The sequence below is a fragment of the Pseudophryne corroboree genome, chromosome 5 (assembly GCF_028390025.1).
Source record: "Pseudophryne corroboree isolate aPseCor3 chromosome 5, aPseCor3.hap2, whole genome shotgun sequence".
Lineage (NCBI taxonomy): Eukaryota > Metazoa > Chordata > Amphibia > Anura > Myobatrachidae > Pseudophryne > Pseudophryne corroboree.
Window position 1 is genome coordinate 553,579,708 of NC_086448.1, and position 18,199 is coordinate 553,597,906.

General features: G+C 45.1%; 1 protein-coding gene across 2 annotated transcripts in view; it reads left to right on the forward strand.

Annotated features, from left to right (window-relative positions):
* Nucleotides 1-18,199, forward strand: part of CDKAL1 (CDK5 regulatory subunit associated protein 1 like 1) — a 1,663,077-nt gene that overhangs the window by 1,228,882 nt on the left and 415,996 nt on the right. For both annotated transcript variants that reach the window (XM_063923244.1, XM_063923245.1), the window contains exon 12: nt 4,231-4,411. In XM_063923244.1, the coding sequence (XP_063779314.1) occupies nt 4,231-4,411 (181 nt within the window). The remainder of the gene's footprint in view (nt 1-4,230; nt 4,412-18,199) is intronic.

Genomic DNA, 18,199 nt, shown 5'->3' on the forward strand with positions numbered 1-18,199 from the left:
GTTGGATTTCCTGAAATCCCACTGGTTTGAGCCACTTAAGACCATGGAGCTAAAATATCTCACGTGGAAAGTGGTCATGCTATTGGCCTTAGCTTCGGCTAGACGTGTGTCAGTATTGGCGGTTTTGTCATGTAAAAACCCTTATCTGATCTTCCATATGGACAGGGCAGAATTGAGGACTCGTCCCCAATTTCTTCCTAGGGTGGTATCATCGTTTCATTTGAACCAGCCTACTGTGGTGCCTGCGGCTACTAGGGACTTGGAGGATTCCAAGTTGCTGGACGTAGTCCGGGCTTTGAAAATTTATATTTCCTGAATGGCGGGAGTCAGAAAGTCTGACTCGCTGTTTATTCTGTATGCAGCCAACAAGGTTGGCGCTCCTGCTTCGAAGCAGACTATTGTTCGCTGGATCTATAGCACGATTCAGCTGGTTCACTCTGCGGCTGGATTGCCGCATTAAAAATCGGTGAAAGCCCATTCCACAAGGAAGGTGGGCTCTTCTTGGGCGGCTGCCCGAGGGGTCTCTGCTTTACAGCTTTGCCGAGCTGCTACTTGGTCGGGGTCAAACACGTTTGCTAAGTTCTACAGGTTTGATACCCTGGCTGAGGAGGACCTTGAGTTTGCTCATGCGCTGCTGCAGAGTCATCCGCACTCTCCCGCCCGTTTGGGAGCTTTGGTATAATCCCCATGGTCCTTACGGAGTTCCCAGCATCCACTAGGACGTCAGAGAAAATAAGAATTTACTCACCGGTAATTCTATTTCTCGTAGTCCGTAGTGGATGCTGGGCGCCCGTCCCAAGTGCGGACTCTCTGCAATACATGTATATAGTTATTGCTTAACTAAAGGGTTATTGTTATGAGCCATCTGTTACTGAGGCTCAGTTGTTGTTCATACTGTTAACTGGGTATGGTTATCACAAGTTGTACGGTGTGATTGGTGTGGCTGGTATGAGTCTTACCCTGGATTCCAAATCCTTTCCTTGTTGTGTCAGCTCTTCCGGGCACAGTTTCCTTAACTGAGGTCTGGAGGAGGGGCATAGAGGGAGGAGCCAGTGCACACCAGATAGTACCTAATCTTTCTTTTAGAGTGCCCAGTCTCCTGCGGAGCCAGTCTATTCCCCATGATCCTTACGGAGTTCCCAGCATCCACTACGGACTACGAGAAATAGAATTACCGGTGAGTAAATTCTTATTATCAGTGTTTACTTTTTCAACAGCTTTCCTCAGCTCCATCACCACCTCTTACCCATGTAATAATCAGTATATAATTATGAAATAATTACACATTGTGCACAAAACACCTCAACTAAAAACGCACAGTCCCAGATGCAGCAGCACAGAATTCAGTACAAAAAGGAGAGATTTTCCAGGTTTAACACACATGGGTGTAAAGGTGCTTTTAACAACCTTGGGCTATACCACTTTCAGACATACCGTAAGACCTGGGAAATACACGGGTACGACCCAGGTCTGTCAACCAGAGAATTTCCCTGGTCTAAGTCTGAGTCCCCCATTCACACTATACCAAAAACTCGGAACTCAGGTCTGCCCTGGAATTTGGTGTGGATTTAAAGAGGACACTTTCATGTATATTGTTCAGCCTTTAATATTTGTTAATGGCAAATTTGTGGTTTTATTTCCTCATTAAATACCTTTTTCTTTAATAATGTGCTACTTACTAGGCAATTATTTTTTAATTTTTATTGCTAAGGTTCTCACACACTCATCCCCCTCCCACACCCAGCTATCAGCCAGTATTACCATTCCTCAGTTTCAGATCTGCTCTTCTTGTGTTTGAACTTCCTGTAAGTGCATAGTCTACTGTGTAATATTCTCAACTTAGCAGGGTTATGTTATAGCCATTAGCCGAACAGCCAATCAGACACTTTTCTTCTAATCCAGTTCTAAAAACCCGGGTTGGTTGCGTTCACACTAGAGGCGACCCGGGTCACACCCGGATAAAACCCTGGTAAAGAGCAGGGCCATGGACTTGGGACTTCGACCCGGGTTGTTTCTGTTCACACATAGCAAAATCCCAGGTCAATGCACATTAACGGGCAAAGGGGCTAATTCAGGTTGGATCGCAAATCGCAATTATTATGATTGCCCCACGGATGCATGCGCAACGACTGTCCTGCACATGCGCCCACACTTTCTGTGGGGGTGGCAGAAAATGCGATCGCCTCTGCCTGTCAAACAGGCAGAGGCAGGGGGGCAATGCTCCGTTTCCACAATGGTGGTATGGCGTGAATATGCTGCCTCCTGCGGGCGCAGCTAAACTGCGGTGGCAGGAGGCATCACTAATTTATACGATGAAGCAAAAATTGCAATTTCTGCTTCATCAAGGTGGGGAAGGCAGCAGACAGCATGCTGGGCGGCCTTTCCCTGCAATGGGCGGCCCCCAGCATGCTGGCAAAAGGATGGCAAATTCTGCTAGTTCGCAGAATTTGCAATCCTTACTGAATTAGGCCCACAAACCCAAGTTTTTGCTGTGTGTGTGAAAGGGGTATTAGAGACTATCACCCTAGTGGCCTAGTGTGGCTGGGCATTACCCTGGTTACCTAATGCCTAGGTTGTACAGAATATGAGAAAGTGGGTACTACTGATAGCTCTTGAACCTTCTTCGTGATCTCCTTTACCACCTTTCATTACCAGCATCGGCTCCTACCATGCTGATGTTGGATTTCTGCCGCCACCAGCATACCCATCAATTTTTATGCAGTGGCACTGAAACAACTTCTAGGGACTGCAGAGTCTGCAGCCCCAAGAAGCAATATAAGTGGTTAAAAGTGTGGGCTTTCTGCTGCAAGCTCTTAATGATGCTAATTGCACACAGCCTAGTGTGTGACTAGCAGCACTGAGAGATTCCAATAGGAATTACAGTAGGAAGCCACTACTTGTACACTCCTCCTTAGGTGCTGGTCTATATGCTGCAGGGTCCAGGACCATCTCCACTTCTGCACTGCGAGTGCTGCTGGGACCAGGGCTCACTTGAGACGGCGTGCGGTCTCAGATTTACTGTCCCTAGGTCATTTCGGCAACTGATCCATTACCTGTGATGATTTACTTCCCCTGTGCGCTGCCTTTTTCTCCTTTCCCGTTGCAGATTGGTATAACTAAAGTAGACCACTGTCACTGCTTTTTGCAGTCAGCATTTAGAAATTAGGTAGAATTTTCAGTTTTGAAAAAAGACATTCTAAACCATGCTGGATTATACTTCATTTGGTAGATTATGGTTTTGCCATGTCTAGCCTACTACCTGTAGTAATTAGTCTCTGAACTATATTCTAGACCTTTTGTGTTCTAAAATGTATATAATGGAAATGAACAACAGTCATGTCACAAGGCGCCAACCACTAACAAAATGTCAGTGCTGCTGATTGCTTTGTGTAATTACAATATTTTACTGCTTCCATTTCAGCAAATGGCTTGTAGCTGATTGCCCTTTGCTTCCATACTGAAACCGCTTGATTGCTCCTGTATTACTCTTGAGTTTTATCAGAACTTTCTTTTTATGAAATTTCTTGTTTGACTCGTACATCACATTATTGAAGGGATTATTTCTGATCCATGTGATATATTCAGTGCAGACTTCCTTTGCATTTTTATTTAATATGATAGAACCATTACAATTGTAAAGGGTTCACATTACACCTAAAAAGGTCCTCCTACCGTAAATCACTTCATGTCAGAAAAAAAATAAACCAAATTAAAGAAGTAATTCATCTTTTGGTGCATTAAATGTAGTAAATGACAGCACTGGCGAAAGAGCGCAGCAATTACGGTAACTAATTATTGGTTCCGGACAGCAGCTGCACTTGCTGCCCTGCTCCCTTGTACCAGTGGGGTGGGGTGTTTTATGTTTCTCTCAGTATTTATTCAACACTCCAGGTTCATACTGTACTTTTGCACATTGACCGAGCAAAAATAATAATAATATATATATATATATATATATATACATGTATGCATAGTCTTACTATTATAAACTATATATTATGTATATTAATTAGGTTAATTAGACATTAGCAGTTGTGGGAATAATATATAATAATATGTAATGAGACTGCACTCTCCAGTTAAGTCCCAGTGAAATATGTCTGATCCGCCAGCAGTGTAGTGGTTAATATAACAATAATCATATACCTCTGGGAAATTTGTCGTAGAAAATTGCTTGAATGTGAAGTCCTTAGGTTACAGTTTAACGTGTTTTTACCATCTGTCTTGTAGAGTGCCCGGAATTACAATCGCTACGGACATCATCTGTGGCTTTCCTGGGGAGACAGATGAAGATTTTAAGGAGACTTTAAAACTAGTTGAAGAATACAGATTCCCAAGCCTCTTCATTAATCAGTTTTACCCACGCCCGGGGACTCCAGCTGCTAAAATGCTGCAGGTTCCAGCTCATGTGGTAAGCGATTTTATCCCAAAGTAAGGTGTGTAGCTGTACAGGCATTTCCTGCATGCTGTATGTTTCAGCTGGCCACTAGCAGCACAGCTACAGGAGGATAACATGACCCAAATTGTACTTTTCTCTAATGTCCTAAGTGGATGCTGGGGACTCCGTAAGGACCATGGGGAATAGCGGCTCCGCAGGAGACTGGGCACATCTAAAGAAAGCTTTAGGACTATCTGGTGTGCACTGGCTCCTCCCCCTATGACCCTCCTCCAAGCCTCAGTTAGATCTCTGTGCCCGAACGAGAAGGGTGCACACTAGGGGCTCTCCTGAGCTTCTTAGTGAAAGTTTTAGTTTAGGTTTTTTATTTTCAGTGAGACCTGCTGGCAACAGGCTCACTGCATCGAGGGACTAAGGGGAGAAGAAGCAAACTCACCTGCGTGCAGAGTGGATTGGGCTTCTTAGGCTACTGGACATTAGCTCCAGAGGGACGATCACAGGCCCAGCTTGGATGGGTCCCAGAGCCGCGCCGCCGGCCCCCTTACAGAGCCAGAAGGCAGAAGAGGTCCGGAAAATCGGCGGCAGAAGACGTCCTGTCTTCAACAAGGTAGCGCACAGCACTGCAGCTGTGCGCCATTGCTCTCAGCACACTTCACACTCCGGTCACTGAGGGTGCAGGGCGCTGGGGGGGGGGGCGCCCTGAGACGCAATAAAAACACCTTGGATGGCAAAAAATGCATCACATATAGCTCCTGGGCTATATGGATGCATTTAACCCCTGCCAGAATCCATAAAAAAGCAGGAGAAAAGTCCGCGAAAAAGGGGCGGAGCCTATCTCCTCAGCACACTGGCGCCATTTTCCCTCACAGCTCCGTTGGAGGGAAGCTCCCTGGCTCTCCCCTGCAGTCACTACACTACAGAAAGGGTTAAAAAAGAGAGGGGGGCACTAATTAGAAGCAGTATTAACTATACAGCAGCTATAAGGGGAAAAACACTTATATAAGGTTATCCCTGTATATATATAGCGCTCTGGTGTGTGCTGGCAAACTCTCCCTCTGTCTCCCCAAAGGGCTAGTGGGGTCCTGTCCTCTATCAGAACATTCCCTGTGTGTGTGCTGTATGTCGGTACTTTTGTGTCGACATGTATGAGGAGAAAAATGATGTGGAGACGGAGCAGATTGCCTGTAATAGTGATGTCACCCCCTAGGGGGTCGACACCTGAGTGGATGAACTGTTGGAAATTACGTGACAGTGTCAGCTCTGTATAAAAGACAGTGGTTGACATGAGACAGCCGGCTACTCAGCTTGTGCCTGTCCAGACGTCTCATAGGCCGTCAGGGGCTCTAAAGCGCCCGTTACCTCAGATGGCAGATATAGACGCCGACACAGATACTGACTCCAGTGTCGACGGTGAAGAGACAAATGTGACTTCCAGTAGGGCCACACGTTACATGATTGAGGCAATGAAAAATGTTTTACACATTTCTGATAATACGAGTACCACCAAAAAGGGGTATTATGTTCGGTGAGGAAAAACTACCTGTAGTTTTCCTGAATCTGAGAAATTAAATGAGGTGTGTGATGATGCGTGGGTTTCCCCCGATAACAACTGATAATTTCTATAATGTTATTGGCATTATATCCTTTCCCGCCAGAGGTTAGGGTGCGTTGGGAAACACCCCCTAGGGTGGATAAAGCGCTCACACGCTTGTAAGGGCTCTACCCTCTCCTGAGATGGCCGCCCTTAAGGATCCTGCTGATAGAAAGCAGGAGGGTATCCTAAAATGTATTTACACACATACTGGTGTTATACTGCGACCAGCAATCGCCTCAGCCTGGATGTGCAGTGCTGGGTTGGCGTGGTCGGATTCCCTGACTGAAAATATTGATACCCTAGATAGGGACAGTATATTTTTGCCTATAGAGCATTTAAAAGATGCATTTCTATACATGCGTGATGCACAGCGGAATATTTGCCGACTGGCATCAAGTCTAAGTGCGTTGTCCATTTCTACCAGTAGAGGGTTATGGACACGTCAGTGGTCAGGTGATGCGTATTCCAAACGGCATTTGGAAGTATTGCCTTATTAAGGGGAGGAGTTATTTGGGGTCGCTCTTTCAGACCTGGTGGCCACGGCAACAGCTGGGTAATCCACGTTTGTACCCCAGGTCGCCTCTCAACATGAGAAGACGCCGTATTATCAGGCGCAGTCTTTTCATGGACAAGCGGGCAAAAGGTTCCTCATTTCTGCCCCGTGACAGAGGGAGAGGAAAAAGGCTGCAGAAATCAGCCAGTTCCCAGGAACAGAAGCCCTCTCCCGCCTCTGCCAAGCCCTCAGTATACGCTGGGGCTTTACAAGCAGAATCAGGCACGGTGGGGGGCCCGTCTCAATGAATTTCAGCGCGCAGTGGGCTCACTCGCAAGTAGACCCCTGGATCCTTCAGGTGATATCTCAGGGGTACAAATTAGAATTCGAGACGTCTCCCCCTCGCCGTTTCCTAAAGTCGGCTTTACCGATGTCTCCTTCTGACAGGGAGACAGTTTTGGAAGCCATTCACAAGCTGTATTCCCAGCAGGTGATAATCAAGATACCCCTCCTGCAACAGGGAACGGGGTATTATTCCACACTGTTGTGGTACCGAAGCCGGACGGCTCGGTGAGACCGATTCTAAATCTAAAATCTTTGAACACTTACATACAGAGGTTCAAATTCAAGATTGAGTCACTCAGAGCAGTGATTGCGAACCTGGAAGAAGGGGACTACATGATGTCTCGGGACATCAGGGATGCTTACCTTCATGTCAAAATTTACCCTTCTCACCAAGGGTACCTCAGGTTTATGGTACAGAACTGTCACTATCAGTTCAGACGCTGCCGTATGGATGGTCCACGGCACCCCGGGTCTTTACCAAGGTAATGGCCGAAATAATGATATTCCTTCGAAGGAAGGGAATTTTAGTTATCCCTTACTTGGACAATTCCCTGATAAGGGTAAGATCCAGGGAACAGTTGGAGGTCGGTGTAGCACTATCTCAGGTAGTGTTGCGGCAGCACGATTGGATTCTCAATATTCCAAAATCGCAGCTGGTTCCGACGACTTATCTTCTGTTCCTAGGGATGATCCTGGACACAGTCCAGAAAAAGGTGTTTCTCCCGGAGGAGAAAGCCAGGGAGTTATCCGAGCTAGTCAGGAACCTCCTAAAACCGAGCCAAGTCTCAGTGCATCAATGCACAAGGGTTCTGGGTAAAATGGTGGCTTCCTACGAAGCAATCCCATTCGGCAGATTCCACGCAAGAACTTTCCAGTGGGACCTGCTGGACAAATGGTCCGGGTCGCATCTTCAGATGCATCAGCGGATAACCCTGTCACCAAGGATAAGGGTGTCCCTCCTGTGGTGGTTGCAGAGTGCTCATCTTCTAGAGGGCCGCAGATTCGGCATTCAGGACTGGGTCCTGGTGACCACGGATGCCAGCCTGCGAGGCTGGGGAGCAGTCACACAGGGAAGGAATATCCATTGCTTATGGTCAAGCCTGGAGACATCACTTCACAAAAATATCCTGATGCTAAGGGACATTTACAATGCTCTAAGCTTAGCAAGACCTCTGCTTCAAGGTCAGCCGGTGTTGATCCAGTCGGACAACATCACGGCAGTCACCCACGTAAACAGACAGGGTGGCACAAGAAGCAGGAGGGCAATGGCAGAAGCTGCAAGGATTCTTCGCTGGGCGGAAAATCATGTGATAGCACTGTCAGCAGTATTCATTCCGGGAGTGGACAACTGGGAAGCAGACTTCCTCAGCACGACCTCCACCCGGGAGAGTGGGGACTTCACCCAGAAGTCTTCCACTTGTTTATAAACCGTTGGGAAAAACTCGACAGGTATTGCGCCAGGTCAAGGGACCCTCAGGCAATAGCTGTAGACGCTCTGGTAACACCGTGGGTGTACCAGTCAGTGTATGTGTTCCCTCCTCTGCCTCTCATACCCAAGGTACTGAGATTGATAAGATGGAGAGGAGTAAGCACTATATTCGTGGCTCCGGATTGGCCAAGAAGGACTTGGTAACCGGAACTTCAAGAGATGCTCACGGAGGATCCGTGGCCTCTACCTCTAAGAAGGGACCTGCTCCAGCAAGGACCCTGTCTGTTCCAAGACTTACCGCGGCTGCGTTTGACGGCATGGCGGTTGAACGCCGGATCCTGAAGGAAAAACGGCATTCCGGATGAAGTCATCCCTATCCTGATCAAAGCCAGGAAGGATGTAACCGAAAAACATTATCACCGCATTTGGCGAAAATATGTTGCGTGGTGCGAGGCCAGTAGGCCCGACGGAGGAAATTCAACTGGGTCGATTCCTACATTTCCTGCAAACAGGAGTGTCTATGGGCCTGAAATTGGGGTCCATTAAGGTTCAAATTTCGGCCCTGTCAATTTTCTTCCAAAAAGAACTAGCTTCAGTCCCTGAAGTTCAGACGTTTGTAAAAGGGGTACTGCATATACAGCCTCCTTTTGTGCCTCCAGTGGCACTTTGGGATCTCACTGTAGTTTTGGGTTTCAAAAGTCACATTGGTTTGAACCACTTAAATCTGTGGAGTTAAAATTTCTCACATGGAAAGTGGTCATGCTGTTGGCCCTGGCCTGGGCCAGGCGCGTGTCAGTATTGGCGGCTTTATCCTGAAAAAGCCCTTATCTGATTTTCCATTCGGACAGGGCGGAATTGAGGACTTGTCCTCATTTTCTCCCTAAGGTGTTTTCAGCGTTTCACCTGAACCAACCTATTTGTGGTGCCTGCGGCTACTAGGGACTTGGAGGACTCCAAGTTGCTAGACGTTGTCAGGGCCCTGAAAATATATGTTTCCAGGACGGCTGGAGTCAGGAAATCTGACTCGCTGTTTATCCTGTATGCACCCAACAAGCTGGGTGCTCCTGCTTCTAAGCAGACTATTGCTCGTTGGATTTGTAGTACAATTCAGCTTGCACATTCTGTGGCAGGCCTGCCACAGCCAAAAATCTGTAAATGCCCACTCCACAAGGAAGGTGGGCTCATCTTGGGCGGCTGCCCGAGGGGTCTCGGCTTTACAACTTTGCCGAGCAGCTACTTGGTCAGGAGCAAATACGTTTGTAAAATTCTACAAAATTGATATCCTGGCTGAGGAGGACCTGGAGTTCTCTCATTTGGTGCTGCAGAGTCATCCGCACTCTCCCGCCCGTTTGGGAGCTTTGGTATAATCCCCATGGTCCTTACGGAGTCCCCAGCATCCACTTAGGACGTTAGAGAAAATAAGAATTTACTTACCGATAATTCTATTTCTCATAGTCCATAGTGGATGCTGGGTGCCCATCCCAAGTGCGGATTGTCTGCAATACTGGTACATAGTTATTGTTACCAAAAAATCGGGTTATTGCTGTAGTGAGCCATCTTTTCTAGAGGCTCCTCTGTTATCATGCTGTTAACTGGGTTCAGATCACAAGTTGTACGGTGTGATTGGTGTGGCTGGTATGAGTCTTACCCGGGATTCAAAATCCTTCCTTATTGTGTACGCTCGTCCGGGCACAGTATCCTAACTGAGGCTTGGAGGAGGGTCATAGGGGGAGGAGCCAGTGCACACCAGATAGTCCTAAAGCTTTCTTTAGATGTGCCCAGTCTCCTGCGGAGCCGCTATTCCCCATGGTCCTTACGGAGTCCCCAGCATCCACTACGGACTATGAGAAATAGAATTATCGTTAAGTAAATTCTTATTTTTTCTCTGTCAGTATGAGATCTTTTTACTTTATGAAATACAGACTTGTAAGGTGAACTGAAAAAGAAACAAATCAATCTTTACACCCATAGCTTTGCAGTTCATCTGCTTTTTAAGGCATAATAACTAGATCAGATGTAAAAGCTATTATGCTGCCCAAAAACTCCAGCTTCTCAAACACTAATAAAGACTCAAAAATTATTACAACTTTTGCAGCACCAATGGGAAAATAATTGCAAAGGGAAAAGTAAAGTAATTTTTTATCGTAAAATATAGTAAGAGAAAGTCAAAATTGTAATGCAACAAATTTGCGTTACCTTTTTTCCCAAAGTCACTAAGTAGCAGCAGTAAATTGAAGCATCTGAATATATATATATATATATATATATATATATATAATATATTGTCATCCTATATTGAAACTATATTGTCCGTACCCTGCTATTTTAAGAGAACCTGAGTGCTGCACCTATGCGTTTATAGAACTTTATGGGTTGTGAAGGCACGGGTAATCTAGGCCGGTTAGCGGGAGTGCCGCACCTGAGAATGTTATACAGGTTGAGTATCCCTTATCCAAAATGCTTAGGACTAGAAGCATTTTGTATATCGGATTTTTCCGTATTTTGGAATAATTGCATACCATAATGAGATATCCTGGCGATGGGACCCAAGTCTAAGCACAGAATGCATTTATGTTTCATATACACCTTATATACACAGCCTGAAGGTCATTTCAGCCAATATTTTTTATAACTTTGTGCATTAAACAAAGTGTGTGTACATTCACACAATTCATTTATGTTTCATATACACCTTATACACACAGCCTGAAGGTCATTTCAGCCAATATTTTTAATAACTTTGTGCATTAAACAAAGTGTGTGTACATTCACACAATTCATTTATGTTTCATATACACCTTACACACACAGCCTGAAGGTCATTTAATACAATATTTTTAATAACTTTGTGTATTAAACAAAGTTTGTGTACATTGAGCCATCAGAAAACAAAGTTTTCACTATCTCCCTCTCACTCAAAAAATTCCGTATTTCGGAATATTTGGATATGGGATACTCAACCTGTGTGTGTGTGTGTGTGTGTGTGTGTGTGTGTGTGTGTGTGTGTGTGTATGTATGTATGTATGTATGTGTGTGTGTATATATATATATATATATATATATATATATATGTCTATATGGGATGCAGTTAATATACCGGCTGTCTGGATCCCGGCGTTCAGTAGACTGATATTGGAATCCCGACAGCATGTGAAATGCCGTTGGACTGAATCCTGACAAACATGGGTTATTCCTACTGTGTTGGTGGGTCCATGCCACCAACCGAGTTGGAATATAACCCAAAGCGTGGTTAGCGCAGCAAGCCTGCAAGGGGACCCACTGCCAGGATTCCAACAGACGGGATGTCAGTATAGTGACAGCCTGCATCCCGTCTGTGTATGTGTGTGTGTGTGTGTGTATATATATATATATATATATATAAAAGGAAAGGGCAGCGCTCAGGTCTGTCAAACAATACAAGCAGGCAGCAGCATTGATCTACCGTTTCAACATATTTGCTTCACATTGTCTTTCTTGGTGTTCAAGTACATTGAATCATTGGATAGTTCTTGCTGCCTGCTTGTATTGTTTAACAGACCTGAGTGTGTTGCCCTCTCCTTGCTGCATTTGATCCCCTGTCTGGAACAGAACCCCCTGGAGGGCACCAGGCAAAATACTGAACTCCGCAGTAAACCATGAGTGCCATCCACCTTCATGTGTGTGTGTGTGTGTGTGTGTGTGTGTGTGTGTGTGTGTGTATGTGTATATATATATATATATAAAAGGAAAGGGCAGCGCTCAGGTCTGTCAAACAATACAAGCAGGCAGCAGCATTGATCTACCGTTTCAACATATTTGCTTCACATTGTCTTTCTTGGTGTTCAAGTACATTGAATCATTGGATAGTTCTTGCTGCCTGCTTGTATTGTTTAACAGACCTGAGTGTGTTGCCCTCTCCTTGCTGCATTTGATCCCCTGTCTGGAACAGAACCCCCTGGAGGGCACCAGGCAAAATACTGAACTCTGCAGTAAACCATGAGTGCCATCCACCTTCGTGTGTGTGTGTGTGTGTGTGTGTGTGTGTGTGTGTATATACATATATTATATGCTGCAACAAAAGCTAGGTGGTGGTTGTACACAAAAAAAATTAGGAATGTTTATTAAGATCTGTAAAATTGATTAAAAACATCCACACATACAAGAATATCTTCCGGGAGCAAAACAGCAGTAAAAAATATATATTCGTAATAATAAAAGACAAATTTGATCTCCCACTAGAAGGTAAGTGTGTAGCTTTGCTTAAATAACAATAAATTTTAATATTCCAATATCTCTAAACTATCAAAATATGGGTCTCCCAGTGATCCAAGTGTTTCAGGGCTACGAAAGAGCAATAAATCAGACTACTCAGTGCAGAACTCACAATCGTAAGAATACAGGTTCCAGAGGGGTAATAAAATGAGCAATGCTCAGCCGATAATTTATATTGCAAACTGTTCTCGATATTCCTCAAGTAGACATGTAATGATCTGCTCCTTAGGCAATGCACATCTGTCTCATCTGTAACTGCAGGAACTATCAGCAACTCCAGTCAGTCTCAATGCTGTCATACACTAAGTACAGTATATCCCACAAGTGTGTCATAACAAGTGGTTAGAATAGGTGCATGGATCCACATACAGTGTATAGCCACTAAGAGGACTGGACATTACTCCCAGTTCTGCAGCGGTAAGCAGGCAAACAGCTCCATATGGTGCTGCCAACATCAGGCTAGGGGGTTATAGAGCTTTTCCGTATATCACAGCTGATGAATGGTAGGTGGGGTAGGTGAATAGCCACAAAACTGTATCCCCCGCAGCAAGTGGTTTCAGGATTCGTCTGTCCCAGATTAGGCAGCCACTAGCAAGGATCGCAGTTTTCTCAGCTCAGGGGATCAATAATAGGGAGACTGATGGACAGTGTAATAGTCCTTGGAGAGCGTACTCCCGTGTCCTTGCGTGTTCCTCTGCACACTGGTAGTTCTTTTAGAACATTCTGAAACCTTGGTAAAAAGTACAGATATTTTGGTAAACCTGTACTCAGGAAACTTGACAAATGTCATCAGTAGTTTCTTGGATTGCATGAAGAATGTAAATTAACCATTTGAAGAATTTTGGCGGTATACTGTTCAATATTTTATTTATATTTTGCCCATTTTTTCTGCCTTTCGCTAGCAAAAAAAAATAAGTAAAGTAAATAACATTATATAGAGCTGTGTACAGTAATTCAGTATGCTACCAAAAGAAACAAACATAAAACATGTTAAGCATTCTGCTAGCTGGGTATGGGAAATGATACAGTAATTTCTGGTACAGACAACACAAGTATGAATATCGATCCGTTCCTGTAATGTTGGGATTAAGGACTGAGGAACTGGTCACTGTTCTAAGATGGTGGTATAGAATGTGGCCGTGTGTTACATTTTGTATGTCAGGAGCTCTGCATGTCCACCAGTATATTGTCTTATCTAAAGTGTTTACAGCACTAAGTTACTGTACAAATAAAAAGATTTACGTCAAATTCTGTGTTTTAGTATAGTGTGATATTCTGGCTTATTATTTTACTCTTTGTTTTACAGTATATTGTAGACATTCTGTAATTGTTATATTAAAACACACACGCATCCTTTTCAGTCAGACAGTCCATGTTTATGAATACAACTTGCTCAATGAGTTCACACAAAGAGCTCTTTGTATTTTGGCAGGGCCCGTGGTAAAATGTATATAGGTGTGACAATATCTGTTTTATTAAGGAGGCCATGCAGACTATGTCAGATTGTCTGGATCAATCTGACTACACCAGAGGTGGAACTACCATTGGTGCAGCAGGTGCATTGCATTGCTATGGAGCCCACTGTTACCCAGACCAGTGATGAGTTATCCCCTGGTCCCTCCGCAGACCATTTAGAAAAATGTCAGATGAATGGCCCAGTGCAGAGAGCAGGGTGGGTCCCACTGCCTGAGACGCCTTCCCCTTACCTTATTGAGGCAGGGCTGACCTTGTGTGTGTGGACTGCCTGCTATCAGTGCTAATGATCACAGCCACATATTGCCTCTAATTAACAGACCACTGTACGTTTTTTCTTATTCACTGCTGTCTGTGAATTAAAGGCAGCTCACAACCGTTGTGTAACTGGCACTGTCAGTCTGCCTGACCGAGTGCCAACATGAGGATAGCACAAGGGCCAAGGACCCCTATTACAAACAGAGATGAGGCCACAGTATTCCTGCGCCACCAAGGTACATGCCCCCTGTTCTCTGCACCACAATACATTGTGCTTGTACCCCTGTCACCCACTGTCTCTCCTTGTAACCCTCTCCATGTCACCCACTGTCTTCCTGTCACCCACTACCGTTTGGCATATTACAAACTTTGGTTGGGGTGAAGGAGGGGGGCCCAAATTATATTTTTGAACCTGGGCCCACCACTCTCAATTTCCATCACTGGACTACACATATACAGTATGTATACAGAAGCTTTTGGTTCTAATTATGAGGGTAATGGATGGAGTGAGACAACTCATTAATAGACATATCAAGTCTGTTGCATTATTACTGTGTGTTTCCAATTTTAAAGTGCTGCTGTGAGCCGACAATTTTAATGGTTACACACTGGCTGATATATCGGGTCTGCCAACGTGTCAGTCAAGGGGTGTACCCAGCCTTACATGTCAGTTGTATATTACTATTAACAACAGTAATCTGACTTTAAGACATGGAGAGGCTGACAGCAGTGGGTGACAGGGAGAGGGTGATGCCAGGGAGAGGGTCAATGTCAGGGAGAGAGTGACAGCAGTTGGTGACAGGAAAAGGGTCATAGCAGTGGGTGACGCCAGGGAGAGAGTGACAGCGATGGGTAACAGGGAGAGAGTGACAGTGCTGGGGACAGGGAAGAGTGATGCCAGGGATAAGGTGACAGCAATTGGGTGACAGTGATGGGTGCCAGGGAAAGGGTGACACCAGGGAGAGAGTGATAGCAGTTGGTGATGCCAGGGAGAGGGTGACAGTGGTACGTGGCAGGGATATGGTGATGCCAGGGAGAGAGTGACAGCAGTGGGTAACAGGGAGAGGGTGACAAATAGTATTGCAGTTTTCTTACCTGGACTGCGCCCAGAACTGTAGGGCATGGATGGCTGCTACTTCATGGGTTTAACGGTGGGAACGGTCATTAGAGATCCTCGGTGGCAAGGGCCTCCTCTGTAAAGGAAGCCGAGACAAAACTATTGGCATAGGAGAAGGGATCACAGCCCCTCCTCCCCCTGTGGCCAGACCGCACTGAGATAGCAGCTGCCAGCTCAGCCTGTCAGCTGCTCTACTAGGGGAGGGGCGAAGGCGACATACAGTATAATGAGTCAATATGATTCATGCAGCACCGCCGCTAGTTCCACCGGCCCCCCTCATGTCTAAATAATAACAACAAAAATTTGCCAAAATGACAGGGAAAAGGCACGTGCCTTGGTGCTCCCCCCTCCCCCGCCCCCCCGAATCCACCATTGCCTGTATTACCCTGAACTTGCATGTGAATTGCATTTGTGAACCTGTTAAGGATTACTGATGCAGTTTTAAGGCTCCGTCTGAGACCATTTTGTCTCTCTTCAACCACATTTATGTCAGTTGGATGTCACAGTGTGGGTTGCCCACCTGTGTGAGACATTAGGAATGTGACTACTTTCGAAAATCATCTGTATTGATCTAATCATAAAAGCTGCAAACAGCATATAACTCACACTGTGTTTCACTGGTCTAATGCTAAAGAAGTATGAAAATAGAGGCTCTTAGCACTTCCCTTAGTAGTCACATTGCACATTTGGAAGAGCAGATAGAAAAGTCCATGTTAGGCAGAAAACACTGCATTTTTTCTTTAAATAACAATTGTGATGACCTGGGGTAATTAGCTCGGTAGAAGAGTGTATTGGTGCAGTGTCTATGTGCTTAAATAGGATCCACACACAACTTTTCCAGTGAATAAATGGAGTAATGCTCTACTGTCAGCATAAATAAAACAGAAGATAATAAAAGCCAAGCCCCTGTGTAAGGCACTATCTCACTGCTTCACCCCTCACTGTACTTGGGCAGCTAGTCTGCAAACAATAAGGCTCTCTCATAAAGTCACAAAGTCTCACAGTCTTGCCTGCTTCCTGCATGTTTATCACAGTCTCCAGCCTAGCCTGGCTGGCTGTCACAGCTTCCCAAATGCAGAGTCAGTTTTCTAGTTCACCCTGCCTCCTGCAGGTAAGAACATGGCTTCCTAGCTTCCAGTGGCGAGTACACACTAGTCTCTGACTGCAGTCCCCACCTGGACTGTCTGACTACTGGAACCCTAACTGGGTACTTTCTCCCACGCAGCCTCTAGGTGCAGTCACACGCCCCTTTTGTTCCCTGTGTGGGCAGATTCCTGCAACACCACACTGAATCATTTGCTCATCAGAGCCATTTTTGATGATACTGCCACACAATATACAGGGTGGTCCATAAGTGTGGAAACACCCTTATAAAAAGGAAATGAGTAAGGAAATATTAATCCAGTATCTACACGTAGATAGGGAGTGGGGGAAAACATTTTAGGGTATGTCAGACATCTTGGATGCAACTCTATATTTTAATAAGAAGATCATAGGCAAATGTGTGTTGGGGGGGTTTCGGGCAACTTGGCAAGTAGCTCAAATTATGACAACAATAGCATTGGTATATAATATGATTACTAGAGCTGCCGCCACCTCATGCAGTTTCAGGGTCAGAGTATAGCTGCTGCATATGCTCAATGGAATGGTATCGGCATCTTCTACCAAGTTTGCTGTGTGTGTCTCCTCAATGTTTGAGTCCTCAATGTTCCTTGTCTGGACCAGAGAGTAGATACTAGGGAGAAGAGACAGGAGCCTTACCATGAGGTGGGAGAATGTGTGCTTAGAAAGTGCAGTACTGGTTCTATTATGTTTTTGTATTAATTTATTATTGTATGTTTAACCTTTTCCTGACAACTTATTTATATTATTTAAATGTTTGATAAAGCTTATTCTAGAGACCATCTACAGTGCATCCGAAAAGTATTCACAGCGCTTCACTTTTTCCACATTTTGTTATGTTACAGCCTTATTCCAAAATGAAATAAATTATTTTTTCCCCTCGTAATTCTACACACAGTACCCCTTAATGACAACCTGAAAAAAGTTTTTTTGAGATTTTTGCAAATTTATTCAATCTTAAAAACTAAGAAATTACATGCACATAAGTATTCACAGCCTTTGCACGTTTGGCAGCAATTACAGCCTCAAGTGTTTTTGAGTATGATGCCACAAGCTTGGCACACCTATTTTTGGGCAGTTTTGCCCATTCCTCTTTGAAGCACCTCTCAAGCTCCATCAGGTTGGATGGGAAGCATTGGTGCACAGCCATTTTCAGATCTCTCCAGAGATGTTCAATAGGATTCAAGTCTGGGCTCTGGCTGGGCCACTCAAGGACATTCACATAGTTGTCCTGAAGCCACTCCTTTGATATCTTGGCTGTGTGCTTAGGGTTGTTGTCCTGCTGAAAGATGAACCGTTACCCCAGTCTGAGGTTAAGAGCGATCTGGAGCAGGTTTTCATCCAGGATGTCTCTGTACATTGCTGCATTCATCGTTCCCTTTTTCCTGACTAGTCTCCCAGTCCCTGCCGCTGAAAAACATCCCCACAGCATGATGCTGCCACAACCATGCTTCACTGTAGGGATTGTATTGGCCTGGTGATGAGCAGTGCCTGGTTTCCTCCAAACATGACGTCTGGCATTCACACCAAAGAGTTAAATCTTTGTCTCATCAGACCAGAGATTTTTGTTTGTCATGGCCCTTTCAGTTGCATTTTGGCAAACTCCAAGTGAGCTGCCATGTGCTTTTTGCTAAGGAGTGGCTTCCGTCTGGCCACTCTACCATACAGACCTGATTGGTGGATTGCTGCAGAGATGGTTGTCCTTCTGGAAGTAAAATGGG